The 18,761-nt window shown below is 49.8% G+C and overlaps 1 protein-coding gene and 1 pseudogene across 1 annotated transcript in view; one reads left to right on the top strand and one right to left on the bottom strand.

The window, feature by feature from the left end:
- The window catches only part of LOC101619411 (cytochrome P450 2B4-like), a 10,762-nt gene extending 6,777 nt beyond the window's left edge, over positions 1–3,985 (bottom strand). Inside the window, exons 1-3 of the mRNA XM_012733471.1 lie at positions 3,746–3,985; positions 2,907–3,069; positions 49–198 (exon numbers count right to left, since the gene is read on the bottom strand). Of these exons, the coding sequence (XP_012588925.1) occupies positions 49–198; positions 2,907–3,069; positions 3,746–3,985 (553 nt within the window). The remainder of the gene's footprint in view (positions 1–48; positions 199–2,906; positions 3,070–3,745) is intronic.
- A 4,978-nt stretch (positions 3,986–8,963) lies between these two features.
- LOC101619180 lies at positions 8,964–9,481 on the top strand (annotated as a pseudogene).
- Positions 9,482–18,761: the final 9,280 nt, after the last annotated feature.

The raw sequence follows: 18,761 nt of genomic DNA, 5'->3' as shown, positions 1-18,761 counted from the left end.
ACCTGGCCCTCCCGACCCTGTGGTCCTCACCGACCCCGTGGTCCTCACCACACGTCTTCTGCAGCTCCTCCTCCAGGCAGCCCACCTCCTCCTGGATGTGGTCCTCCAGGCGCCTCTTGCCCAGGCCCAGGTCCCGGAGAGTGGTCAGGGCAAACCTCCTCAGGGTTCGCCAGCGCTTGCCCTGGCTAAAGGCAATGCCTGCGGGAAGGCCAGGCTCAGCAGGCCAGTGGGATGTTCCCACCGGGCTGCCCAAGGGGTGAGCGCTCCCTGACTCCCTGGATCCACAGTACAGGGAAGGGGAGGGAGACAGGCACATCCTGAGCTGGGAGAGGGTCCTGGACACGTGCGTGGCGTCAGCACGGAGAGGGGCCTTCGGTCAGCAGCGCTCAGCAGGGGCCAGGCCCTGAGCATCCGATGGACCAGGACTGTGTCCTGGGGGCAGCGGGGCACATTTTCCGTACCCAGTCCAGGTCTTTCTAATGCAGCTTCTTTCGAGTTTTTCAAGGTCATTCTAGTCAATTCTTCACATATATGTGCCATTTGTCCCGCCTGCATTGCTCTAGTAACTCTTAGAGTGGACACGTGGTGTGTTGCCAGATGCTGCTTGGGAATCCAAACTGCTCCCTGCTCCCCGCTCCAGTCTTTTCTCGGCCATCAGCTCACACCCTCTGCACGGGGGTGGGGGGTGGGGCGGAAGGTCCAGATGTCCAGACTCAACTGAGAGGGCAGCAGTCACCCCTTCTCAGGCCCACCCTCTCGACCTGCGTCTCCACCTGGAGGCTGTATCTCAGGCTGACGTGTCCCCCCACCTACTCCTGCCTCACCCCTCCCATCCCCCAGGTGCTAGCCAGAGACCACCCCTACCCCACAGCGGTGACTCTGCAGACTCGGCCTGCGGTCAGCTCAAAGCCAAGTGTATTGGCGTTTGTGATGCCCTTCTACCCCATCCAGAGGTCTCCATGCCCCTATCACCATCATCCCTGACTTCACAGGTAGCGGACCTTGTGGGTGTCCTGAGGGTTTTTATAAGAGGGAGGCAGGGCCCTCCGTGGTGGCACAATGGGTTAAAGTGAAGGACTATGAAGCTGTCTGCAGCCACTGCAGCATGAGTTCCACCCCCGGCCCCAGCGCTGACCCAAATGGCATTGTCAGACCTCTCCTGACCCGCCTGCTGCTCCCCTCAGCAGTGTAGCTCAGTGTATCTGCCTGTTCTGCTCCCTGCTCTGTCTCTGGTGAATCCTCTCACCCCCATGCCTCTGGCCTGTACCCCAGTTCTTGTGTGCATAAATAATCTTTAAAAAAACATGAGGGAGACTGAAAGATTGAGGTAGGAAAGGTTTTCCCAAAAATTTCTTTTAAAGGTCTGCTGGGCCTGTGGATCACCTCCGGGGCCGGGGAAGGAACCCAGGGAGCAGTGGCTGCCACAGCTTGATAGCGCTGCACTTTAAGCCCTGTGCCACCAGGGAGGCCCCAGAGAGATGTAAGGACAGAGCAGAGGGGAGAGAAGACACTGTGTTCCGGGCTTTGACGGAGGCTGAAAATGCAGGGAGAGGCCGCCCCTGGAAGCTGAAAATGCCAGGGAACCAACCGGCCTACTCCAAAAGAAACGTGCCCTGGAGCCACCTCGAGACTCTGCCCTCCACAGCTGCAAGATAACGAGTGAAGATTGTAAGCCAGAGTCTGGAAAGCTCTGCGCAGCGGACAAAGGTCTGCACAGGTTCACCAGGCTGCAGTAACACAGCACCGCCAATGGAGAGACTCAGTGACAAGGTAGGTCTCTCAGTCAGGTCTCTCAGTCAGGTCTCTCAGTCTTCGTCTCCTCCCAGTGGCACATCTTGGAGGGACCAGAGGGGCCTTTCCCTAGCTCCCGTAGTGCTGAGCGTCGCGGCGCTCCTTGGTGCTCATTCCCTGTGCTCTGCCCGTCTCCATCCTCGCAGGGTATCTCCCCAATGGGCATGTCTGTGTTCAGGTCTCCCCCCATAAGACACCGGCCACATTGGTTGGTGCCCTGGAGAGACCTCGTTTAACTTGGTTGCAGGGACGCCATTTCCAAAGAGTCATGTTCTGAGGCACTGGGAGGTTAGGACCTTGGCCTCCCGGGTGACGTTAAAACGAGGGACACACGCGTTCACTCCGTGGGCCCAGAGAGTCGCCAAGCGGGTGAGGGCCTCCCTGCGCACGATGGAGATTGATGCACCTTAAAAATTCGTATTTCCTGGCCCTCCCTGGTGGCGCAGCGGGTTAAAGTGCAGCACTGTGAAGCTATTGCAGCCACGCAGCACGAGTTCAGTCCCAGCCAGGGAGTGACCCACATGGCGTGGCAGACCTGTCCTGACCCACCCGCTGCTCCCCTCAGCAAATGTGTTTCAGTCCATCTGTCTCTTCTACTCCCCACTCTGTCTCTAGTGAATCCTCTCACCTCTGGCCTGTCCACAGCAGACACTAAGTCAGTCAAACATCGAAACTCCCAGTCAGTCATATGTCGACAGAGCGACAGAGCGTAGCTGTGGTTAATAGGCCAGAACCAGAAACCCTGTTACCGCCACACCACTGGGGAGCTCAGGGCTCCTGTGTCTCCAGAGTCTGTTTCAGGCTTTTCCCAGAAAATTGCCGGGGTGCAGATCCCGGCAGCAATAGCTCAGTAGCCCCAGGCCTCAGGGGGACCTACACAGGGAGCCTTTTTTCTCAGGGAAGACTCCCCCAGGTATCTTCTCTTGCTCTTTAGTTTTTTAGTGTCACTCCTCCCCACCCCCCATCTCGAGTGCTCATTGCATCTTGATGGACACGCAGGGCCCACTGGCCTGGCTGGGAACAGCCGGACCTCAGCGTCTGGCCTTGAAGCAGCAGAGGTGGTGCACCTTGCTGAGACCCCAGGCCCGGGCCCCCCGTATCCCGCCCAGCCTCACCATAGCCTTTGTTGGTCTTCTCGGAAATGGCCATCTCTGCGCGCCCCCCGAAGGCGTCCGCCTGCTCCACCAGGGCCTCGCGCACCGCCTCATAGCCGCACAGCACCACCACAGGGGTCGGGCCCAGGCGCAGTGTGAACACGGGCCCGAACCGGGTCCTCAGCTGCAGCAACAGGGAGGGGGGCGTGGTGTGAGCCCGAGGCTGTGCGGGGGTGTGGGGTGGAGTCAGGTGGGGGCCCCGAGGCTGGGGGGGGAGTGGATCCCCCCTCCCCCCATACTGGTGTGAGCCTCGAGGCTGCATGGGTCTGCACGGGTCTGTGACTCCAGGCGGGTGGGGCCCTGGCTGCCTGTGGTGTGGCCCTTCCTCTGGATCTCTGGGCCGGCTCAGAGTCTACTGCTCAGTGTCTCTGCGCCTGCGCGCCCCAGCCCCTCTCTCACGTGGCTGCTCCCTCCCGGGGCCCTGTCTGTGGGTCTCGGCCTCAGGTCAAGGCTGTGTTTCTGTGCGTTTCCTTCGCTGTGACTCTTCTGGCTCCCGTTCCGTCTCACGCCCATGCTTTCCCCTTCTGTCTCTCCTCCAAGAGACTCTGTTCCGTGTAACCCCCCTCATCCTTGCTCCTTGTCTCACTAGTTCCCTCTCCCCCTTTCCTTCTCTGTCACTTGCTGTCTCCTTACCTCTGGGGTTCCCCAGGTTTCTGCCTCTGAGCATTTCCTGACAGAAAGTTCCCCCACCCCTTGCCTCTCCCTAGCCTCCCCTCCCTCTGACCCACCACAACGATGTGTCCAGGCCCAGGGCCCTGGCTGCAGAGGAGGCGGGATTCCCTTTTCCACCCACCGCTTACCCGCAGGAGAGTCTGCAGAAAGGGGCCCCCCCTCAGCTGCAGGAGGTTTCCCAGCACCGGGAGGTGGGGTGGCCCTGGGGGCAGGCCAGCGTGGGTGGACGGAGCCCTGCTCCAAAGGGTGAGGCCCACAATGAGCAGAAGGAGGAAGAAAGGGAGCAGAGCCACTGGCAGGGCCATGGGGCCCGGGAGCTGACAGCCGCTCCGCTGGACCAGGAAAAGCAGGAAGAGGAAATAGTCCATGCGTCTCCCACAAGTCTAGGGAGGAGGCAGGGCGAGCCCAGGAGTCTACCTTTGATCTCCCACACTGCAGGTCCCTCAGCCTGGCCCTTAGCCTGGCCCCGGGGGCTGCCACCCACTCTCCAGCTCCTCAGTGCTCACCTCCATCCTTTTGGTCCATCCGGGTGTTGGTTCATTTCTCCACGAGCCCATGTCTGTCTGTCTGTCTGGGCTTGGGTGCCGGTCTTGCCATCTGCACCTCTCTGCCGTGCCTTCTTTGTCAGCCTCAGGGGTCACGGCTCCCATCTCTGTGTCTCCTGCCCTGATAATAAAGTTCGTCCCACTGAGTGGGGGCACTGGCCTGCTCACGCTCAGCCCCAGCTCCGGGCACCATGGACGCCGCAGGTGGGAAAACCACCAGGACTCGATGTCTGGGTAGCGTGTCGCTGCCGTGGGTCTGTGTCTGCTTCATGACCACTGCTCTCCCACTCGAATGTTCGCTCCATGAGGGCCAGGCTATTATCTGTTTTGCCCTCTGCTGAATCCTTGACCTGTATAGGGCTGGCATACAGGAAGCGCCTACTGTTTGGTGAATGGATGGATGAATGATTGCTGGGTCCTGGGCTGTCTCACCATCAGCTTATCTTGGGTTTCTTGCTGTCTTAGCCACATCATAAATCTCCCTCCCTCAGCCTTTGGGATTCTTCCTGTGGCCACTATGCATTTACTGGTCACTCACTATGTGTTAAGCCCTCACATCTGTGTCTCGTTTCCAACCTCACAACGCTCCTCTAGGCTAGGAGGGACTCACCTGTTCCAGATAAGGAAGCCTGAGGCTCAGCGAAGCACACACTTGCTCATGGGTCTTTGTGTGACAAATAAATGAGGAAACTAAAGTTGAAAGCTGAATTTGTCTTTCTCTAAAAATCAGTGCTTTATTCTAACACATGAGCTCATCCCTGATTGTGTCCCCCATAGCCATAGGCTGGAGATGGTGATGGGACCTCAAAAAAACAAAAACAAAACAAAAAAACCCCACAAAAGCCAGGCTGGGGAGCTGCTCTCAACTTCCCTCTCGTCTTGGTGAGTTATTGAGAAGGCATGTTATTATTTTAAATGCCCAAAGCCCTACAGGAAAAAAAAGTAGTCTCGCTCTTGTTTACTTGTCCATTCCTACATGATAGAATATTACTCAGCAATAAAAAAGATGAGCTTATGACATCTGTGGCAACATGGATCGAGTGGAAGGGATTATAAGGCAGAAGAAGAAAGGTATATGCAGAACACAGAGAAACTGAACAGTCAAGAAATAGACAAAACTGGCCAGGTGATCATAGATCTGAGGTGGGGGGGAGGGAGGTCAAAACAGGGGAGGGGAGAACACAAGGGAACGTGGTGCTATGTGGCAGGAAAACGATGGGGAGAAACCGATTACTGTTCAGAAATGGACAATGATGTAAGGAAATAATAATAAAAAGAAAACCCTTTCCCCTGAACTTATTATCCTTCTCTTCCATTCATATTCTTTCCTTTTCTTTCCTCCTTCTGCTAAGTGCTCTTTCTGTCTGTGTCTCTGAATCTCTGACAGCAGAACAAGTGGTTGAAATAGGCTCTGGACTAGACTGTTTAGATTTGACATCTGATTCTATCTCTAGTCTGCTGTGTGACCTTGGGCCAGGTCTTGACCTCTCTGGGCTTCATCTTTTTCACCTACAAAATGGTAATGATGACAACACCAACTTCAGAGGGTGGTGGGTGAGGGAATTCCTCTGTGTGGAGCACTTCACACCTACTATTCTGTGTTTCCTAGAGCTGGGAGGAGGATCTGAAGTCAATGCCAGGTCACACAGCACAGTGGGGCCTGGGGCAGTGGTCAGGAGTACCCATAGTGACACAGCATCAAGTCCAGAAAAGTACAGGTTCCAACCCTGAATTCAAGAGGCCAGGACTATTAGTCCCCCTCTCCTGGGTCTGAGCAGTTCAGGGCGAGGCCGGGCCCTGTAGCTTTGCTTTTCAGACCCAGGTAAAGCATTGCTCTTGCCTCACTAGCTTCATGTGGGGGTGACTCAGCAGCCCCCACTTCCTAGCTCAGGCTCTTTAGGGGTAGAGTGTGGTTTGTTTCATTTTATAATCAAAATGTTGATCTGCTATTTTTTTAAAGACATTTATGTATGTATACAAGAGCTGAGGTGCTGGCTAGAGGTGAGTGGGGGTAGTGAGGGGACTCACCAGAGACAGAGTGGGGAGCAGAACAGGTGGAGCGACTGAAACACACTGCTGAGGGGAGCAGCGAGCAGAGCAAGACGGGAGAGGTCTGTTGAGCCATGTGGGTCAGCTCCTTGGCGGGGGATCGAACTCAGGCTACAGTGGCTATAATTTGATGGTGCTGACTTAACCCCTCGCGCCACCACGGAGGCACCTGATTTTCTACTTTAAAGAAGAGAGAAAGAGAGCGGCTGCAAGCCAGATCACATGGACATATTCTTTCACACACAGGACCATTACTTCCTGATCCATTGCACTGCCTAAATTGAGGAGACAGACTGGTGAATCTGGAGTCCAAGGCAGCTAAATTCATGGAGAGTCCAGCTAGGAGCTGCACAAAGAGGGGTGTTCTGGAGATCTAGGCAGGGTCCCCTGAGAACAATCAGTTGAGCACTGATCAGTGTGTGTGTGCACAGAAACTTCCAGAGGTTATGGGGAGAGCAATCTGAAAGCAGAAGCATTAATAGTTGCTCATGGAGAGTCAGAAGAGTACCTGCCTGCATGACAGAGTGGAAAAGTTCATGACTCGGGGGCATCAGGACTCAGGAAAGTCTTGCCTTGGTTTGTGGACTAATCAGTCCACCACTGAGTATGTGCTAGAAGTCACCGAACAAATCTTAAAATCAAGATGAAATAGGTCCCAGGTTTGTTTTGTGTTCCAAAACAAAGCTCAAGGATGTTTGTAGGAAAACAAATATCCAGTACTAACAAACGAAAATTCACCAACAACTTATAATGCATGGAAAGTAGATAAATGGTTTATAATGAGGAAAAATTCAATCAAGATGGACAAAGGTGTTAAAATTAATGGATAAGTATATTACACAGCTGTTATTTTTGTATTTTATGTGCTTAAAAAGTTAAGTGGAGGGCCCTCCCTGGTGGCGCAGCGGTTAAAGCACAGCACTGAGAATCTAAAGCTGCTTCCGCATGAGTTCGATCCCCGCCTACCCCGGAGGTGACCACATGGTGCGGCAGACCTCTCCCAATCCGCCCACTGCTCCCCTCAGCAGTGTACTTCGTCGATCTGCCTGTTCTGCTCCCCACTCTGTCTCTGGTGAAGCCTCTCACCACCCCTGAGCCTCTGGCCTGTACCCCAGTTCTGTATGCACAAATAAATAAACCTTAAAAAAAAAAAAAAGTTAAGTGGAGAGGTGGAAGATAAGGTAAAGACCCAAGTTAAAATTTTAGAGATTAGGGGCCCTCCCTGGTGGCGCAGCTGGTTAAAGAACACCACTAAAAAGCTAAAGCCACTTTAGCATGAGTTCGATCCCTACCTGCCCCGGAGGAGACCCACCTGGTGCAGCAGACCTCTCCTGACCCGCCCGCTGCTCCCCTCAGCAGTGTAGCTCATCAGTTGGTCTGTTCAGCTCCCCACCCTGTCTCTGATGAATCCTCTCACCGCTCCTGCTCCTCTGGCCTGTACCCAGTTCTGTATGCATAAATAAATACATCTTAAAAAAATAGTATTTTAGAGATTAAAAACTACATATATGAGATGAAAAAATAAATTGAGTGGGATTTCTAGCAGATTATGCACCACAGATGAAAAGATTAATGAAGCCGAAGTCACAGCAATAGCAGCTACTCAAAATCAGACACACGGAGAAAAGAGCACTTAAAAAAATGAAATAACATTAGTGAACTGCAGAATAACATCAAGAGGCCTTATATATACGAAATATATAAACCACACACGTATATAATAATATACATGTACATTATATACATAGTGTAAGGTCTTTAAAGTATATACTTCTTTAAAGTAGAGGCCTTGAATGAGGGGGAGAGAGGTGGGGACAGAAAAAAATATCTGAAAAAAAAAAAAAAAAGACTGAAAAAACTGGTGAAAATTATGAAACTTAGATATTGACTCAAGCATAAGGAAAAAATGACACTAAAGCACTTCATAATGGAACTGCTCAAAACTGATGTGGAAAAAAAAATTTGAAAAGCATCCAGGGGAGTAAAGACACATGAGATACAGAGGACGGAGGTGAAGCCGGCAGTGATTTCTCACCAGAGACAGGGCAAGTGAAATGAGCAATCTTCCACCTAGAATTTTGTATCCAGCAAAAACATCTTTCTGAAACCAAGGCAGAATAAGGTAGTTTCCAGGTATATAAAAGCTTAAAAACTCAGCATTTGAAACCTACACAAGACAGGTTAAAGGAAATTCCTTTGGGCAGAAGGAAATAGTATCAGGTGGAAATCTGAGTCGGAACAAAGGGATAAAGTCTCTTTGACATCTTTTTTAAAAGTAATGTTTAAATAAAGTAGTAAAACGCAAGGGGGAGGTTGTTCCCCAGGTTTCACTCCGCTCAGCCAGGAGGAAGGCAGCTGTGTATTTACACTTGGATGTCTGAGCCCAGAACAATTCCTCCTAGCATTTATTGCCTCAGCGGGGGACACACTTGCACTCTAAAGCAAGCAGGGACTATAGCAGCAGGAGACTCCTAAGTGCTTATCTGGGGTTCACACATCAGACGTGTGGCCTTGAGAAGGATTATCAGTTCCCTGAAACTTCAGTCTACAGAGGCTTTGCCTGAACCTAACTCTAGCTAATTAACAGGTCAGCCTGACTTCTTCCACTTTAAGGTTTCTGGCATATGGAATGCAAGATGTATTAAAACAATTACCAGTCCTCCCCCAAGGAATCCTGTCTGCAGGCTGGTCCCGGTCCACCCCAGCCCCCTGCCGGGCCAGAGCCAGCGCTGTGACGCCTGTGTCTATATTTGGAAGCTCTGCGAATACATTAAAAGCCATGACCAGTATCCTTTAGAAGAGTGTTATGCTGTCTTCATATCTAATGAGAGGAAGATGATACCTATCTGGAAACAGCAGGAAAGACCTGGAGTGGCCCCTGACCTGGGATTACCATGTTGTCTTACTTCATGTTTCAAGTGGAGGACAGAGCTTCATTTATGATCTTGACACAGTCCTGCCATTTCCTTATCCTTTTGATGCTTACGTGGAAGATGCCTTTAAGTCTGACGAGGACATCCATCCACACTTTAGGAGGAAGTTCAGAGTGATACGTGCAGATTCATATTTGAAGAACTTTGCTTCTGACAGACTCATACGAAAGATTCCAGCGGGAACTGGAGAGAACCTCCTCCATCCTACCCCTGCATTGAGACTGGAGATTCCAAAATGAACCTGAATGACATTATCAGTGTGGATCCTGAGGTCGGATGGGGAGCTGTCTACTCACTCTCCGAATTTGTTCATCGGTTTGGCAGTCTGAACTACTGACTTTGACATCTGGACACCGTCCCAGGGTGAAATTCTAGGATATAATCCATCCATCCTTTATGTGGGACAGTAAAGTTGGCTTAGAATTATGTTTTTGCTCTTTTAATCCAATTTAGTTGAAAAATTTGCATAATTTTGGGGTTTCTTTTGATAATTTGAATTGGAATTTGATATTGTGTATATTTGCTATTGTGTATAATCCTATTATTCATTTGTTCAAATGCGATGATTTATGCCAGTAACTAACTGTTCTTTATCATCATAATGTGGAACCTGTGCCTGTTCTGGGTGTTTTGTTTTTCCCAGCTATATTGTAAGCTCCTTGAGGGCAGGGTTGTGACTCATTGCTCTGTGACTCTCTAATGCTCATAAAAGGTGCCGGAAAAAAATGTTTGCTAGTGATTGTGCTGCTGCTTGATGAGGGCTAATAATTGTGAGCTGAATCAGTCATGAGTATTAGTCTTTTGGACTGTTGTGTCCCTGAAAAAGAATGTAGCCTTCCCAGGCTTGAGTATTGTTCGGTCTATTTATATTTCTAAATAAAATTGATTGAAAGTGAAAAAAAAAAAAAAGGCAGCTATACTACAGTAAAATTCTTAGGTAAAGCAACATCACATCACTTGAAGATAAACTAGGAAGTTAAGAATTATACTGTTAACCCCAAGGCAGCCACAAAACTGACAGATCAAAAAGGTGTAGCTAGGGGTTATAATGGAATCATAAAAAATAGGTGATAAATTAAAGATGTTAACTATGAACCCTCAAACAACCACAAAAATAGCAAATCAGAAACATGTAGCTATACATTAACAAACTTGATATAACAGAATCACAAAGATGTGATAAGCTAAAGAGGTAAACTATGAACCCTAAGCAATCACGAAGACAACAAACCAATAAGACATGACTAATAATTAGTAAGAGATATGAATATCTTTCTCTTAACAACTCATAGAACAAATAGGGGAAAACTTGGCAAAGGCAATCGTAGAAATAAACACCACTTCCAATCATTGGGCCAGGTTGACACTGATGGCAAAGTTTTGGGAAAAAGACAGAAAACGTAAGCTGTGACTTTGCAGAAACAACTCAATACCTTACTTAAAGATTAGCAAAAATTAGGTAATAGAGAATAGAGGTAATATGCTTTGAGTGGCAGGAACAATGGAGCCCCACAGGCAGCAGACCCTGGTCACTCCGGGGGCTTACATCCTTGGCAACAGCACCCCCCCACCCCATACTTACCCCCCCATACTTGATTCTCATAAATACGACACTGCCTTTGGATCAGGGCTGCACCTCACTGCCCAGTGTAGTCCCTGTAGGCTTCTCAGGGACTTGGACTTGGAGTGACCCTCATCCCCAGCAGCTGACGTTTTGTGAGGCAGCAAATGGTGACCCTGATGTGATCAGCATGGAAGAAGAGCATGGGCTGGACCTCCTGAGCCAGAGAAAGGGGAAAAGGACATCCGACTTCATTTTAAGTAAAATAACAGACGGCGGTAAAATTAGCTTTGCATGTCTGCAAGAGGTCAAGTTAGACTTTTTTTCAACCAGAGGTTTCTTTTTCCTCTGTCTCTATCTCTTCCTCTTTCCTTGTGTTTTTTTTTTCTTTACAAGAAGAAGGCTGAAAAGGCCACCTAGCATATGTTTCTTCTAAGTAGGCCAATAAGGTTCACATGTGAATGTTTTGTTTTTTTCAATTGTTAAATGTTTCCTTTATTTTGGAGCCAATTAAGAGACCACAGAAAAGGGCACAGGTCAGCCAGTTAAAGCTGGTTAGGGCAGCCACACAAGACTCCCATGATCAACTGGAAACTGATCTGTATTAGGGATTAGCCGGGTTTAGGGATTAGGCTCACACCAATCCCAGTAAATCTGGCGCTTATATGAGGAACTGGTGGCCCCTGAAGAATATAGACACACATGTCATCTAGAAGGCTGCCCGCCGGGGGTGGGGTTACCCCTAAAGGATTGATCTCCTAGCAACCCAGGGCTGTTTCTCTTGCTCTAGGCGGGAGGACTCAATACTGAGCTTGAACGTGCTGGCCCCCTGTGACAGCTGGGGAACCGTTTTCTCTCCTAAGCAACACACAAAGCTCTGATACAAAAACCCCTCCCGGGCCTCAGATCCCCTTTCAGTTACCTGAATAGCTCCTCTTCTTTTGTTTTCTTTCTTTCTTTTCTTGGGGACAAATTTAACTTCTTGCAAAATGGGCAATATATTCACACATGGGAACAAACAACCTAGAAAGCAGTTGCATGAATTTTTTAAAAAAGATTTATTTATTTATTCATATGGAACTGGGGTACAGGCCAGAGATGCAGAGGGTGAGAGGATTCACCAGAGACAGAGTGGGGAGCAGAACAGGCAGATCGACGAGGTACACTGCTGAGGGGAGCAGCGGGCGGGTCAGGAGAGGTCTGCCGCGCCATGTGGTCTCCTCTGGGGCAGGCGGGGATCAAACTCATGCGGAAGTGGCCTCAGCCTCTCAGTGCAGCGCTTTAACCAGCTGTGCCACCAGGGAGGGCCGCAGTTGCATGAATTTTTAAAAAAAGATTTATTTACGCATACAGAACTGGGGTACAGGCCAGAGGTGCAGGGGCGGTGAGAGCATTCACCAGAGACAGAGTGGGGAGCAGAACAGGCCGACTGATGAAGCACACTGCTGAGGGAGAGGTCTGCCAGGCCATGCGGGTCACCTTGGGGGCCGGGATCAAACTCGTGGCTGTGGCCAGCTTGCAGGGCTGCGTCCTAACCTGCTGCACCACCAGGGAGGGCCCCAGTGGCACTATCTTGGGCTACAAGGTGGCATCGAAAGCCTCTTGGTGCCCATGACAAAGAGCTGCCCATGGTGCCCTAGGGAAGAGACATGGGACTGACACGAATGGGAAAAGGTAGGACAGTGCCACGGCAAGCAGCAGAGCAGACCAAGGCCTCTCATTTCATCACTGCGAATCTGCATTTTAATGCTCAAGCTAATACCGGGACAGAAACTTGCCTCCGAGGACATTGCAATAAAACCTACGCTTCCACTTTCTCCTAAAACATTTCCTGCTCCCACAAGTGCCCAACGGCCTCAGGCTCCTCTGCCTCAGTCCCCACTGTCATTTCTTTCCGATTATCAGCTGTGATGGAGAAACATCTCCATGGGGGCGTAAGGCAAACCTTCCACGTGCACGCTCCATCCTGGAAAATGGGGACCCAGCCCCACCGCCGCAAATGCATCTCAAATTAAAAGCTGCTATGCCGGCAGCACAGGGCTGACTTGCACACTTCACAGGACTCAATTTTAGATGAGGCAGGTCAGGTTAAAACTGACCCCACTGAGGGCCTCCCTGGTGGCCTAGGGGTTAAGGCTCAGCACTATCACCAATGACCTGAGTTCGATCCCTGAGCAGGGAGCTGACCCACAGGGCACAGCAGACCCCTCCTGTTTCCCCGCTGCTCTCCTCAGCAGTGTGTTTCAGTAGATCCATCTTCTCCGCTCCCCACTCTGTCTCTGGTGAATCCTCTCACTCCCTGCAGCTCTGATCTGCACCCCAGTTTTTCTACATAAAAAAGAAACCATCTCCACTGACACATTGGCAACTTTGCCCACAAGCTGTGCTGATTGATTTGAGGAAGAGTCAACTTTGCAGCTCAAGGGGTCAGGTGCTGCCTGGACTCACTGACTCAGACTTCACTGGACAGACCAACTTCGTGATAACCAGTTCTGGCGATCGTGTTATTCCCTCTGGAACCTTCCTTGCCCAGGTAATGTCCTTGTTTTACTCCTGGCCACGTCTGCCCGCTGTTTTCAACAGAAACGAGTTTCGCAGTATGCTCTTCTATCAGGCTTTTGTCCAGTGACAGCTCCTGTCTGACTGTGTGCCTAGTTGACCAGCAAGGCCTCTGGGTACCAAGGCAACAGCCCTGAGAGCAAGGATGGTGGGGGTCCCATACTACAGGGCACCACTCACTTCTGTGCGGAAAACAGTTTCAAAAAACATATTGTGGCCCTCCCTGGTGGCACGAGGGGTTAGGACGCAGCACTGTGAAGCTGACTGCAGCCACTGCAGCGAGTTTGATCCCCGGGCAGGGAGTGACCCACATGGCGTGGCAGACCTCTCCTGTCTTCCTGCTGCAGTGTATTTTAGTCGATCTGCCTGTTCTGCTCCCCACTCTGTCTCTGGTGAGTCTTCTCATCCCTTGCACCTCTGGCCTGTGCCCAGTTCTTGAATGCATAAATAAACAAATCTTTTTTAAAAGCCCCCAAAACATATTCTGAGCCACAAAACATTCCTTAGTAAGTTCAGAAGGGTTCAAGTCATACAAAGTATGTTTTCTGAATACAGCGGATTTAATTTAGAAATCAGTAACAGAGAGAACTCCAGGAAATCCTCAAATAGAGACAAAATAATACATCTCTAAAGAACCCAAGAAAAGTGACTGTTGGGAGTCACGCTGTTGGCGGCTGCGGGGGCCAATATTCAAGAGAAAAATCTGTGACCCCGACACAGTAAGTTGAATTTCACACGTCTCATATTAAAAAACATCTATAAAGAAAAACACCGGAGAGCCAGCATGGAAGCTGGTCACTTCTGATGGATTTGGCAAGAAAGAATCTCTCCTCTGTGTGTTGGGAGGAGCTGAGGCCAGGTGACTGCTTGCGTTGTTGTTCTGATGGAGACTCTGGCGCAGGTCACCCTCCCGTGAAATTTCGGAACGCCAGCTGAAGAAAGTGCGAACAGATTTTTCAATATCAACGCAAACTTTTGCAATGCCAACTGAAGAAAGTGCAGACAGAATTTTCAATATCAACTTGATGGGTCATATTTTAAAATTTTTTCCCTGCTATTTGAAGAAATAAACTGGACGATAGCGCAAATGCACCACTAGGGAGAGTGGAGTAACAGAAGTAGCTAAAGCTTCGATCAGTATCTCCTATTTATTTCTTTGGAGAATGATATGTTTGCATTACGAAATCAAAATAAAGAGTTTTCTTTTGTGCCACTAACAGGCCAGGTGTTTCAGTCACAGAAATAGAAACTATTAGGACATCATTGTTTGTAGTCTCCTCTGCATTTTTCATTGCACAGGGTGTTATTCTTTTATTTTTAAAAGATTTATTTATTTAGGCATACAGAACTCAGGTGCAGGCCAGAGGTGCAGGGGTGATGAGTAGCTTCGCCAGAGACAGAGTGGGGAGCAGAACAGGCAGATTGATGAGGTACACTGCTGAGGGGAGCAGCGGGCGGGCCGGGAGAGGTCCGCTGAGCCTTGTGGGGCCCGGGATCAAACTGGCATTGAGGCAGCTGCGACGAGCTTGCAGCTTTAACCCACTACACCACGAGGGAGGGGCCAGGGTGCTATTTTTTTTTTATGTGTTTTCTTTTTTTTTTTTTTTAAGATTTATTTATTCATACAGAACTGGGGTACAGGCCAGAGATGTGGAGGGTGATAGGATTCACCAGAGACAGAGTGGGGAGCAGAACAGTCAGATCCATGAAGTACACTGCTGAGGGGAGCAGCGGGCGGGCCAGGAGAGGTCTGCCGCGCCATGTGGTCACCTCCGGGGCAGGCGGGGATCGAACTCACGCGGAAGTGGCTTTTAGCTTCTTAGTGCTGTGCTTTAACCAGCTGCGCCACCAGGGAGGGCCCAGGGTGCTATTTTTAAGGAAATAAACGAAGAAGGGCCCCTCCTGGTGGTGCAACGGCTTAAAGTGCAGCACTATGAAATAGCCACAGTTGATTCAGCACAAGTTAGACCCCAGCCAGGGAGTGACCCACATGGTGCGCCAGACCTCTCCTGTCTCCCCGCTGCTCCCCTCAGCAGTGGACTTCGTCGATCCGCCTGTTCTGCTCCCCGCTATGTCTCTGGTGAGTCTTCTCACCCCCTACACCTCTGACCTGTACCTCAGTTTTTGTATGCCTAAATAAATAAATCTTAAAAAGAATGCAACACTACCAGTTGCAATAGAAGTCCACTGCCAACAGGAGCTAAAGTATGGCAATAACCCAAGTGCTCAAGGACAGATGAGTCGATTAAGAACACGCAGTCCTCCACACAACGGAGTACTACACGATAACAAAAAATAATAAATCTTGCCATTTGCAACCCCATGGACCTGGGACCACAGGAAGGAAATGATACCAAGCAAAATAAATCAGCAGGAGAAAGTGAAATACTGGATAGTGTTACTTATTCGTGGAATACAGAGAAAACAAATATTTCCTCCCACTCAGAAGGGAGTCTCTAGGTTTTGGCTACTGTCTTTTTTATTGTACAGAAGCTCTTTAGTTTGATAAAGTCCCAGCTGATTCTGTTTACCTTATCCTGGCTGCTAAGAGGAGTCCTCAAAGATGGTTCTGAAGCTTCTGTCATGGCGCGTTCTCCATGACACCCTGGAGTGTCACATGGTCTGTCTCATGACGCATTGCTCTCTCACCTGGGCAATTCAGGCGCCTAGCGCTGTCTTCAATCCGTGACTTTCATTACATCTGAATTGTCGTGCCGCCCAAGATAGTCACAGGTGCTGGGGCCCAAGATAGTCACAGTTGGGTTTGTGAGGCAGTATGCTGCTTGCCACCAAGCCCTAACGCCATGGAGAAAAATGGAGATCGGAAGACAAGGTTAAGATGTCGGTTGCACATGTTCGGTGCAATTCCTGTCAGAATCTCTTTGTGTCTGTCTGTACCTATCTACCTACCATCATATCAATCTTTTCTTATTATAAGTTTTTGCAATCTGGTGTCTATTTTGTACCTGCAGGGACTGAATAGGGACCTTAAAATTTCTTTGTATATAGATTTGAGAGATTTAGTGTTGGTAAACAGTAGATTCACATACCCACGTTGTTCTAAAATATTAGTTTTCCTAAAACTAAAGTTCTCAGTTTTCCAATTACTACTCAGCCTCATCTTTCTAATTAGAATTCCATGTACTCACCATATTTCAGTGCTTAATTACCACTTAAAGCAAGTGGCTGCCATTTTGGACAATGCTGTGTGCCTGGGTAAAACTCTCAACTTCTCTGTGCTTCACTCTCCCCTCTATAATTTGGTAGTGAGAGTAACACTCATGTCAGAGGGTTACAATTCAGTGAGTTCCTCTGTCTGAGGCACTTCCAGTGTCCCACCAGTGACCTGGAGCTGGCATTTACTCAGATCCCAGGGTCAGAGCACACAGCACAACAGGAGCCAGAACAGGAGGCCAGGAAAGTCCATGCTGGCGCCCCGCCATGGTGAGGAAACTGCAGGTTGTTATAAGGTCACGGTGCATCCCTAGTTCCAGCACAGGCTCAAAGAAGTACAACTCACTTCTGACCCCGATTCTGGGTCTGGCAAGGGAGACTCCTTAATAAAGCGCCTGCTCGTTTTCCCTATGCCCCTTTGGAAGAGGCAGACAGAGAGGTGCAAAGCTCAGCCCATACCCACAAAGGGGTATGGACACACATACTTGCCAGACAGACAAGCCTGGGGCAGGGGGGCCGGGTGGGTGCAGACCGCTGATGGAGGTGGGTGGAAGCCCAGCGGGTACGGATCTAACTGGACGCTGTCTTTGTCTCTACGAGGGCTCAGGGACACTGAGACAGACGGGGAGACATACTTACAGGTGGCTGAAGGTAGCAGGGTAATGTGTGGCACAGTGGAGACAGAGCCAGATGCAAGGAGGCTTCTGATGACCCCAAGTGGCCAGAGCCACAGACCCTAACCACCTGTTGGTCTAGGCTGGCTTCCCTGACCCACACCCACGCACCTCTGAGCCTCACGGGTTCTGTCCACCCTCCCCCGCCCCGCCCTTGGTTCCTATCACTCCCGTCTGTGGCTGCTCCAGAAGGAGGGTGAAGGAGAGGAACTGGGGGGACATAGCTGCTGGGAGACAGGGACAGGGAGAGGTACAAACACATAAGCACACAGACTCGCACACAGGGACACATGCAAACACACCTTTACCCGTGCAACCATTGAAATACATATAAGCCCATGTGCAAGAGTATATACGTCACAGGCACACACAGACGCTCACACACAAGCTCTCCACCACCCCAGCCCACTCAAAACTCACACAGAACTCTCCTACACTGCTGGTGGAAGTGCGAACTGGCCCAGCCACTATGGAGAGCTGTGTGGATGTTCCTTCAGCTATTAAAAATGGGGCTTCCATATGATTCAGCAATTCCACTCCTGGGAATCTATCCAAAGGGCACAAAAACATTACTTCAAAAGGACACCTACAGGGAGAAAATAATAATAAACAGCTATATACCAAAGACATTTTATGGGGGTGGGGTGGGGAATGGGGTCAAAAACAATGGTGGGGGGAGGGAGGTGCACTGGACTATGGTGACGGCACACGGGTGATTTGGTGATGGGAAGCCCACGGGGATTGCAACTGAGATGGAAGAAGGGCACAGAATAATGTAAAAATAAACTGTTATATTATTAAAAAAAAAAAAAAGGATGCCTACACCTCTATGTTTATTGCAACACAATTTACAATAGATAAGTTATGGAAGCAATCCAAATGCCCAAAAATAAATGACTGGATCAAGAAGACATGGTACATTTACACAATGCAATATTACTCAGCAATAAAAAAGGATAAACTCATTCCCTTTGCAACAACATGGATGGAGCTGGAAGGGATATTGCTGGGCGAAATGAGCCAGAAAGAAAAAGAAAAATATAGAGTGGTCTCACTTATAGGAGGAAGGTAGAAGAAGCAATTAAGAAATCAGACAAAAAGTAACTACAGTAGAGTAAAAAATCAAAATCGCCAGGTGAGGACAGATCAGAGACATCCTTAGGGGAGGAGGAGGGAGAGGGACCAGGACAGAGTGGGAAGAGCAGAATGGACGATGGTGATGGTGCCCGGGTGAAGTGGCGGTGGGAATTCCACCGGGAAATCATCCATTGCTCCAAAATGAAGGATGAGGTGATGAACACATTAAGCTAACAAAGATCACACAGATGAACACGCAGGCAGAAGCTACATGAACAAGCAGGCATGCAGAAACATAAACAAACGTGCTCTGCACACGCACCTGAGACTTAACAAACATGTACGCACTCGCTCTCCTGGACTTTGGTTTCCCTGCCACAGTATCTGCCCTCGCGGAAGGAGGGCGCGCCAGGCCAGGAGTGAGTGGCCACTGGGCTGCCGCAGGGGCCCTGCTCTGGGCAGTGATGGGAGTGGGCGGAGAATGGGTGAAGTTACGCAACTGGGTGGGGCTGCATGTTCAAGATAAAAGGCCCCACCCCTGGCCGAAGCCTTGCGAGGCAGGCAGAGCAGCA

This window comes from Condylura cristata, unplaced genomic scaffold, assembly GCF_000260355.1.
Source record: "Condylura cristata isolate star-nosed mole 26May11 unplaced genomic scaffold, ConCri1.0 scaffold00041, whole genome shotgun sequence".
Classification (NCBI taxonomy): domain Eukaryota; kingdom Metazoa; phylum Chordata; class Mammalia; order Eulipotyphla; family Talpidae; genus Condylura; species Condylura cristata.
Note: the sequence above shows the minus strand (reverse complement) of the source record. Positions and strands in the feature narration are given on the sequence as shown.